General features: G+C 43.8%; 1 protein-coding gene across 1 annotated transcript in view; it reads right to left on the reverse strand.

The window, feature by feature from the left end:
- Positions 1–8,485, reverse strand: part of LOC310781156 (contactin-associated protein-like 5) — a gene marked incomplete at its 3' end in the record, with an annotated part of 81,636 nt that extends 73,151 nt beyond the window's left edge. The window contains exons 1-2 of the mRNA XM_083641699.1: positions 8,383–8,485; positions 5,612–5,805 (exon numbers count right to left, since the gene is read on the reverse strand). Coding sequence (XP_083497825.1) covers positions 5,612–5,805; positions 8,383–8,467 — 279 coding nt within the window. The 5' untranslated portion in view covers positions 8,468–8,485. The remainder of the gene's footprint in view (positions 1–5,611; positions 5,806–8,382) is intronic.
- Between the last annotated feature and the right edge of the window lie 2,400 nt (positions 8,486–10,885).

A 10,885-nucleotide genomic window follows, 5' to 3' on the forward strand; every position in this document is an offset into this window, starting at 1 on the left:
TACACCGACATCATCAAATTTGATTCCAGATGTAACAGCAACTTCAAATTACCGTAACTCTTAGACCGTTTGTGTTATCCGAGAAATCTCAACGGTTCCAAGAGGAAAAGAAGCTGCGCTTTCTCCCCATACAATATACATGGTATTACGGTAGTCCGCAGAGAAGCATGTCACCCAAAGCAAGCAGCAAACATGGAAGTGGAGGCAGAGAGAGCATGTGACAAATTAGTTTTGCGAACAATTTCCAGTGATTTACCAGTGTTTTATTCGTTTTATGTCAGTGTTTGTCCGTTGTCTTTAAGTGTTTTGTGTCCAGGGTGATCCAGAGCCAGAAGAGCCAGTTGATGAAGAACCAGGCCCTCCCTGGAAGTGTGATGTGTGCACTGTGGACCTGTGTCTGCGGCCAGACATTAACTGTTTCAAGGAATACCACCAAGGAAAAGGCCAGAGCATGTCTGGAAATTAGGAAAGACAATAAAAAGGCCAGGGAGCTCACAGACTACCGGACATTGTAAATAGTTTGTATATAGTTTCAATTTTCAGTAAAAAACAAAAAAAAGTTTCAATTTCAGTGTAGATATGTAAATGTGAAATTACAGTTTGTGCAAAAGAAAGGCACAAAAAGCCAATTTACCTGATGAGGAAAAAGAAGCAGAAAAAACTTATTTCCAGAAGCCCAGGGGTCACAAACTTTACTGGACAGTTTGATAACAAGTTCATTTTCAAATTCAACTGCTGTAAATACTTCAATCTGGGGAATTACCGTAAATTCCGGACTATAAGGCGCACCGGTGTATAAGCCGCACCTGCAGAGTTGACTGTTTTTTACATATATAAGCCGCACCGGTCTATAAGCCGCGGGTGTTTTGATGTTTAATTACCATATGTAAGGCTTCGTGCACAGAGGGGATTGTCGGGAAAGAGATGGCTGTTTGGGGAAGCTCCCATTTATTAACATTTCAACAAAACAAAAGTCAGGTCACTAATCCCCAGACAAAATCACACATTGTGAGATGCTTAAAAATCACCATCGGCGGGAACTTTACTCCAGATGCTGTGCAGCCAAGAACACAAGTGAAATTCGTTCTCTCGTGACCTGTGGTTCTCAACGTGATGGACGATTCACCTTTCTTGTTAACAGTCCTAGTGAGAGGCAGGTCGAACGTCAAAGGCACTTCATCCATATTTATGATCTGCTCCGGTCCGATGGAATATTCCTTGATCTTTCTTTGTGTGAATTCGCCGAAGTTTGTAATTTTCTCCTGGTAGTCGGGAGGGAGTTGCTGACACAGTCGTCCGCGCCCTGACGGACAGTCCCTTTCGTCTCGGGTTTGTGCATGATCCTTTGCTGCTGCTGCTGTTGTTGTTGTTCCTGTCTCGCTACTGTCTCAGACATGGCTTTCAGGCTCAATCGCCGCCATCGTCGTAACACAGCCAGTTCTCCATCTTTTGAAGCATGATGTTAGATTACAACGAGCTAGTTGTGTGGCTTAGCCTTCCAAAATGTTGCTGTTAGTTTTTTAGAATGTAATACATAGAATTGGGAATGTTACATTCAATTTCATTCAGACTGTCTTTCAGGCTCAATCGCTGCCTTTTTCCCCCCGGAGCGAGGGAGGAGGGAGGGTGTTTTACCGTAGTGGCTGAGAGAGAGTAGTGGCACAGTGCTCCAATCAGGTCGCGAGGCACATTTTTTGCAACATCATCCAATCAGGGTCTCGCTCTCATAATGTCTGTCTTGCTCTCGTTCTGCCTCATACCAACATCCATAGATTTTGGAGGTTCCCGAGTGGCCGTTTGCTGGAAAAATCCATAGATAAGCCGCACCGTTATATAAGCCGCAGGGGCCAAAAAAGGCCAAAAAACGGGAAAAAACCCGCGGCTTATAGTCCGGAATTTACGGTATATTGCTTTCCATACTAAAAACCTCTCAAATCAATCTTCGTTTTTTGTTTATCTTCCATTTAAACTATAATTACTCAAGACATACTTTGAAATGTAAATAACTCCAGATAATGAAAGTTGAAGTGATTCTGAAAAAAGACTGTTTCAGGCGTAGGTGTAAAAGGGTTAAATACACACAATATATGCTTTGGTTAACTTGTTAGAACTTCAATGTGGATGTGGATTTCCCTCAGTCCTCCTGTCAATGTTTTTATGACTGAGCTGAGCTTCCGGTCTTCCCGCGGCGTACCCTTTTAAGGTGCATTCACACCGACCTATTAAAGTTTGTCGCTGGCGTCGTGTTTACATACAAAGTCAATGCAAACGAGCGATTGAGCGTATATTCGCCTGGGAGAATAATCGCTGGGCGTCCGAGCGGCAGAGACAGAGCGACAGGGAGAAAATACGCTCGTCGCTCAAGATGAAATATCCCAACTCGAGCGAAAATACGCTGGCATCAGTCGCTCGCTGTTCAACACTGATTGGCTGCCGTGTGAGAGCGAGTCAAGGATCACTCTGGCTTGGAACAAACCGCTGGTTTATTGTGTGGCAACAAACTGCATTGACAGGCTGACAGCTGACATGAAGTGAAGTCTGTACTACCGGTATGCAGCTCGCATTAGGAGCACGCTGATAGGCTTAGCTTGTAAACAATGACGGGGGCTCGTAGTGGACAAACAGCATGACATTGCGTAACGTTATATCCCCCACATGTCCGTCATTTCGTGTGCCTGTTGATGAGCGATTTAAACAGAGCGACAGAGCGATTCCAAAGGGTTGAATCAAGCGACAGAGCGAAAAATAAATATCTCGGTGTGAACGAAAGGGGTAACAAAATGACTGGTCATTCCGTCCCTGTGACTTTCACACAGGCGTAATAATCCCACAACGATCACCGCTTTCACAGGCTGTGTAAGGACTAATGTACTGTACCGCCTCCAGGAACAGATGCGGTACGGCTGCGGAAAGACCCACACTCATGTCATCTGTCAGACGGATGCGGGATCCGACAAAAATAGAACAGGTGCGTCATTTTTCCGTACCGCATGTATCTATCACCCATCAACTAACATGGCCGAGAGTCGATCCGGCAGTTTTGTCGGATCCGCAACGCATCTGTTGTACATTGCTTGTAAAAGGGGCTGCTGATGTTCTGCATGCATCAGCTATAGGGAGCCTAATAAAATCCTGGTAATGAAAGAAATGAGGAGCAGCAAATGCAAATAATGTAATGTAATCAGTAGAAGACCAATTAGCACTCTCGCAAACAAGCTTTGCTTTACTAATCACATGGGTATTCCCATCTAACATACCTGAGCAACTAACAAGCATGAAAAGGCAAAGTGTAAACGATCCTGAGAAGGGGAAAGATAATAAGTGTTCTTTACACAAGGAGGATGCTGGTAATGGACCCTCCACCAGGAACAATTTTCAACTTGCCCACCACATTTGCTATGAGTGTTTAGCTAATTATTTGTTCATACCACGGTGTAGATTGCATATCCTGCACAGCCAGGAAATAGCATGGAACCAGTTCATAAAATAAAATGTCTTTGCTTTCTACTTACTATAAAAACTCGCTTTCTCATAGAAGAAAGGACATTCAAATAAAGCCGATGCCATTTTTCTTTGGATTGCAAACTACATTGCTCAAACAAAGTCCACGTTTCATCATCTCAAAGCAGTCTTCCGCAGACAGAAGTCATTTCCTTGTCTTTTGTCTTCCTGACTTTGGCTAATTAGGTCATTACCAGCTTGTAGAGGAGTTCTATCCTGTTGTTTCACACCTCCTTCGCAAATCCCCATTGAGCCTTTTTTGCAGCTTTGCTTATAACACTCCCACGGGTAAGCATGGAGGGAGATCTGTAGGAATAGATAATGACACTGCTGCTGTGGCCCGGGTCAGAGATAGGGCACAGATAAGACAGGTAAGTGGAGGGAGAGAGAGAGAGAGAGAGAGAGAGAGAGAGAGAGAGAGAGAGAGAGAGAGAGAGAGAGAGGCAAATGTGTTTGCACAGCAGAAGAGATTACAGGCATATGTGTTTAATGTGCCTATCAATGTTAATTATTTGACTTCCACCTGCTCAGTTTTATACAGAGTTATACAACATAATGCTGAAGCTAATCTGGAAGGCTGAGAGTTAGCAGTCATCTCAGCATCTGCTGCTCCCTCATTAGCCCCCTCAATCCAGGTAGCGCGCAGCAAGCCGTTACCTTTGAACTTCACTTGTTCAAATGCCAGACGGACGTCAATTAATATCAGCCAAAGGCCCGGGTTCAAGCTGTGGTTTGCCACCTCTGGAGTGGCTTTCAATAGGGATGCCTCGCTAATTAGCTGCCACTCATGCCACACCGTCCTCACATCCAAGTCTGCTGTTGCATATCACCAAGGAAGAGCACAACGATTTCTCGTCTAATAGACGCCAACAACAAAACAAGACGTGTCTGGTTTCCAGCTTGTCAGTTTCCAGAGGACTAATGCTGCTTATTTTTGAGTGGTAGGACATGATATGGCCCAGGCTGCACATATGATATGGCCGATATATTTTTATATTAACTATTTGTTCTATTTCTTGTGTTTTTGTCTTGTATTTCTAGTTATTTATAATTATTAAATTCGGCCAATATTGATATTATATATATTGATATCGGAAGTGTTTTTACTCCCTAATATCGGTATTGGCATCGACCTCAAAAATCCAGTGTCGGTCGGGCTCTAATATTTGGTCTACTGTTCCCTGGGCCAAGTCATCATTAAGAAGGCCCTCATGTTTTTCTCTGATTCTGTTGAGAAAGTCTGCGTATGTGCTGTTGTTGCCTTGGCGATGGTTCTGTTCCAGTGTTACACAGCTGAACATCTGCCAGAGATTGAGGATATCAAAAAACATCTTTAAACCTGCCAAACTTGTGCTGTTGAAAGATGTAGTTTCCTCGAATGCGCTTGAGTTACAGGAGGTCGCCTGGTTACTACATGACGCACGTGGTCCTGGGCCGAATTTGCCCTTGTTTAATGTCACACAATGAAAGAAAGAGCATGACACAGCGATGACATCATGCCTCTGTTAATTAATAGCACTGATTAGCACACAAGCCCACAAATGTGGCGCTTAATCAATTTCCCTTTAATGTTTCCACTGTGATTATTGTTCCCCCCATCCCCCCCACCACCTCCAAACAAGTTAAAGACTTCAGGAACAGTGTTTGACAGAACTGGGGCGAACACAATAGGTCATAAAGAATTGATGCAAATGCCAACATCAGGCAGCAAAGCAAGCTTTTTTTATACGTTGGACTCAATTATGCACAGGCTACTGTAGGCTAAAAACACTATGACATCAGGTGGGAGATGGGAGAACATGCACTTAGAATAATGTATACTGTGGTGTGTGTGTGTGTGTGGGGTAAATCTCACGCCAACGACTATCTCACTCAGAATGAGATGGAGACATGTTGTGATTACCGTAGCACAACACGCAAGAAAGCATCATACCTGTACATGATGTTTGACCCATGGTGACCAATGCCCGAAAAATAATTTACATTGAGTCATTGACCCGACACCAGTCCAGAGGTGAGGTGACCATAGCTTCTATGGAAAAAACCCCCGCTAGAGGTAATCAAAAGAATAATAATAATAATCAAAGAAAACCTCCATGCAAGGACTCACCCCTACTCCATCCTCCTGTCTGTACTGTTTCCAGGCCCGGCCTGTGTCGCTGTAGAGCAACAGGTAACTGCTGACCCAGTCGGAGCTGTCGTAGCGCCCCTGTGTGGCCACCGCCGTCACCTCCATCCTGTCTCTGAGGTCCAGCTGGAGCCAGGGCTCTGGGTCTGTGACCAGGGGAGACCAGCCCCCTGCTCCTGCGGAGACACGGGACAAGAGCATCCGTTTAGCATTGTGTCCATGAGCGCTGGACTGTTGTGCTGCTCCAGGCTCAATCTTGCTGTCCCCTCTGCCAGTGCGCTCAGTTACTGCAGCATTGTTGACGTGATGCCTGCACAAGAATAGTCTTTCCCATGTTGCCGTTTGTGTATCGAAGGCTTTGAGGCGATGGAACCAAGGAGGCAAACGAAACGTGTGGTTATTCACTGGTCAGCAGTGGAGGGGAGATCAGATCAAATAATCAATCATTATGAGCAAAGCCAAATTGTGACATTGACTCACCTGTGAACAAAATGTATTTACCACAGAACTCTAACTTTGGTTAAAGAAAAAGTTCTGTATCCTATCTGTAAATCTTTATAATATATATATATATATATATATATATATATATATATATATATATATATATATATATATATATATATAATGTACCTGTAAATGCATTTAAATGAATATTCAATCGCCACAAAATGTATTTTAGTGCCCAGCGAAGAGGCAAGATAATCTCTCCATTAAAAAGCCAACTTTATTATTAAAAATGCAAGAACCTTCCTCACAATTGCAATAAATAAAGCTGGCTTCTTAATAGTGAGAATGATGCCTCTCATCTTCCACGGATCCCCTGTGCTCATTTCAGGTAGCACCTGTCCTCCAGTTGTTCGAGCCAGTGTCCAGCTATTATTTAATTGCTGTGTTCATAGCCAAAAGAAAAAACACCTAAGGTGAGATCAAATCCAATGTGGTGAATTTGACTGGGATTCTCGATGTAGTTCTCAATTTTCAAAGCATGTAGCTAGTGCATTTCTAACTTATAACTAAACTCACTTAGCTGCACAGCTAACAAAGTATACAGTACATAGAACATGAGGGAACAGAAAATAATGTATGTGGATGCATCTAATATCTTGACATGATCTGGCTACTCTTACATCTGACTCCAACAATTTGAGAACAGGAAACGATCAAAAGATCCCTCCGGGGCCATACAGTATTTACGATGCCGAGTCCTGAATCTTTTTCTCCCGTGGAGAGCTAGCCTACCTTTTGCCAAATTTGATGCGTGTAATCAGATTCTACAGCTTAGCCACTCTACAGTACTATCTATAGCAAGTCTGTTAGAAGGATACAGGGGCGGGCAGGCTATTTGTAGAATATCGAACTATCATTTGGTAAAAAATAAATAAAAACGCTTGTCAGGTATATAAACGGCAACAAAAACAGCAACAAAAATAGTTTCTTAAGATAGCACATAGTTCAAATGCGCGTGTATTTGATCTGCTAAATGCAGTGCTGAACAAGCGAGGGGCACGGACTACATGAAAAGGCGAATGTAAACATGTGATGTGACTGTGTAGCGTACAGTTAGGTGGAGACCCCACACATGACTTCAGCAGAGGTTCATTACTCTGCTGCTGCAGGCTGGGAAACGACACCATGGGAGCAGATGAGTGCAGAATATCAAAGCACCCCCCAAACCCCCCAAAGGAAAAGGGTTATACTGTTTGTTAGAGGCACGCATAGGGAAGGCTGCGCTCGCTTCGGGCTAATAATAGCCTGAGGTCATTCCGGACCATTTTGCTCGTCTCATCTCCTCACATTAAACTAATCTCCCCTGTACTGCTCACATACTGTAATGTTCCATCGGCCATATTTCTCTTCGGGATGTTGTTATTTCTTGGAAAAACGTTGCAGTCGAAGTGCCAGGGGAACGTTGTCTCGCGACGCAGCGGTTTTCCGTTGTTGTATTTTTCCATTCCTTCCTCCATTGGTTCCTGCTTTGGAAAATGCGGAGCACCTTCCATTCATTTTCTAGCCGGCTAAACTGTCGTTTCCCTGATGAGAAATTGTGATTTCAATCAAATGGCTGCATTAAAATTGAATATCACAGCATGTGGGAATCATTTGGTTTTTGCACCATCTGCTTCCTTGCAAATCTAAACAAACCGTTGTCTTGGAAATAGACACAGATATAAATAATACAGATGGGGAAAACATGGTTCATAGATTCCCATCCGTTTTGCAGATTGTCAGTGAACCAGAACTGACAAGATATTTTGATAATTTGTTGTAGCCTGTCGTGACGAATGAAACAAAACAAAAATACTGGGATTGTAACAGGCATGGGGCGGGGGGGTTGATAGTAACACTAGCCAGCTACGCCGGGTGAGTGGTGTGTTTCTATAGGATGGGACGCCATTTTATCATAGGGCAGAAAAATGAGTTGCGATAGTACAGTAGCTCAATGTTATTCTGCTGTAGTAATAATCACGAATGAGACACTCGACCATCACAAATTCACAAGCTCTCCATCCATATTATTTGCACTTTTATAATGACATTTTAAAATGTCTAGCAAGCTAATGCTATCGATAGAAAAATAAGTAAATACGGTACATAAAAAAAAGTCAGACTTTGTTGTCATTGAACTTTGATTTATTACATCATATCATGCTCGTATTGACTTGTGAAGCTCATATACCGCGTATCGAATCGTATTCGTGAGATAATATCATCCCATCTATAAAATAAAAAATAAAACACTGAACACTTACCATCTCTTCTGTTCATCTTGGCGTTGTAAGGAGCGTTACTGACTGAGGACTGTGAGGAGCTCTGAAAGGAGGCTCGGGGTAACATGGATACCAGAGGACCATTGCAGTTATCTATGCAAAGAAAACAGAGTATTCAGACTCAGTAATAATGACAACAAAATAACGAGCCCACAGCGACAATTTCAATGAAACTGGCTTCAAAAATACATAAAATACATCAGAACTCTAGTTAGAGGTGCAAGAAAGGCAATAACCCATGTTGTGAAAATTGTTAATTGCAAACCACTCCTGTGTTTCGTTTTATTGTGACATAATTTATTTCACCTGCATATTGAGCTATATCTGATACGTGTTTCATAATTGGAAACATTAAGCACTTCACTGATCTGACAAAGATTCCTGGGAGTCTCCGATGGGGTTTCGCTGCTTGCCATAAATGTATTTACTCTGCTGAAAAATAAATACATAGAAAACGCACCCTTCCGTAGTTAAATGCTTGAAAATAAATTGTGCCAGTGGTTGGGCTCCTCAAACTATAGAGTTTTAAAGCAACAATTGTGAAAATAAGTTGGTTATCCGCACCTCAAATCTCTCCACGAGGCCATTAAGTCCAGCAGTGACCCTTAAAAAAGGACAGAGGGACCTAGACCTGTGTGTGTGTGTTCCTAGAGTGCTGTGTGTGCGTGTGTTCCTAGAGTGCTGTGTGTGTGTGTGTGTGCGTGTGTTCCTAGAGTGCTGTGTGTGCGTGTGTTCCTAGAGTGCTGTGTGTGTGTGTGTGTGTGTGTGTGTGTGTGTGCGTGTGTTCCTAGAGTGCTGTGTGTGTGTGTGTGTGTGTGTGCGTGTGTTCCTAGAGTGCTGTGTGTGCGCGTGTTCCTAGGCAGATTAGAGCACTTCCAACACACAGGAGGAGATTGATCTAAGCCTGTCCGTCTGATCCGGCCCTGCCAGGCACAAGAGCAGCAGACACCTCCCTCCGACGAGCATCCCGCATCTGAGCTCATAATGAGAACTGGCACCGCCTTGATTACAATTACCCCCCTGCTCTCTCATCAGCGTGCCATTCACTCCTCTTTTGTTTGGGATGCCGTTCCACTTCGAGCCTCACTTATTCTGAGCACATCTGCAGTGGCCATTGGCCATTCATCTAGGAGACACAACGGCATGTTAGAACCGACAGCAAAAGCTGGTTTTCAGTGCCCTGCATGGGGGCTTTCTGGGCATCCCACCGAATTTCATCCGACCCGATTTGACTGCTCTCAGATCGCTTGCCAAGATATTTTTCTAATGCTGATTTGAAGTGTAACTAAAGTGGATCAAGCTGTTTTTTTTCCAAGGCCCAAAGCTGGCTGAGCTGCATGTAGTTGCAGATGTTCATTGGGGGGAAAGGCGAAAAACACTGGCATCTTCCCGTGCCATTACTGGAACTGATATTAGCAAGCACAAGACTCTTAAGCTGTCGAAAGTCAGCGAGATCCTATAGCTGCCATTTTAATCCCGAAAGGACGACTCTCACTCTACCAATGGTCCTTTCTATCTCTATGTATTGTGGAGAGAAATTAGAAGTTGTTGTAATGCCTCCCTCAAGACTTAGGGGGCACTATCTGGAGTAAGCTGCTCTACTCTAAAAGACTTCCTGTCTTAGGTAATATCGAGGTCTGAATGATGTTATTCTGGGCCAGTCCCCAGAGGCAAGGGTAGGAGGAGGGGGGCTGGACCAGAGCTCTGTCACGTGGCTTTTTTGTAAATAAATCATTTTCGTACTTTTGAACTTCTAGTTTATTGCTCTTTACTATGTTAGAATAGTTATTTTACCACAGTTTCCGTCGCTCAACTCTTGCATGATGAAGCCTCTCTGGCTGAAGATCAGACAAACGTCTTTGGTTTGATCCCACACCTTTGATGTGTTTGGCTGTTCCCCAAACCGGTCGCGACTACAGCATGGCTATAAATGTCAGGTCGCAGTCTTTCACCTCTGTAAACTACCTGAGAAGCCCTGGTCAATTGCTTGGCCATTCCATGTGAGCTTTACACACACCAATACGACAAATGAGACCTTGACAGCCTGGAAAGGAAAACAACAAACCAATAAGATTTTTTATGACGCAAAGACATGTTGTCAAAGTGGCGCGTGAGCCATAACTCTCGGGCCTTGTGACTGCAAAGACAATCTCTCCGTGTGCAAAATGTGCATAAAGCGTGTTGTTGTTTACAGCCATCTAGGGACGTGGTGGCGAGCCAAATGGCGTGCTGTCAATCAGGAAGACTTATGGATGTAGAATGGTTTCCCTGCAAAGCTGGCCTGCCGTGTTCGGTGCCTTCATGGCCTGTGGGATAATTGAAAATCCTCTGAAGCTGTGGATGTGATCGTGCTATGGCACACTCTATGCAAAGTGCAGCCGGGCTTCAATCTTATAGTCGCGCGCGCACGGCTGGGAAAGCCATACGCGCACGTGCATGTGGCGACATAAACGTGCGCACATATGTGCAATTATGAACAGAGGGT

Source organism: Poromitra crassiceps (genome assembly GCF_964638095.1).
Source record: "Poromitra crassiceps genome assembly, chromosome: 8".
Lineage (NCBI taxonomy): Eukaryota > Metazoa > Chordata > Actinopteri > Beryciformes > Melamphaidae > Poromitra > Poromitra crassiceps.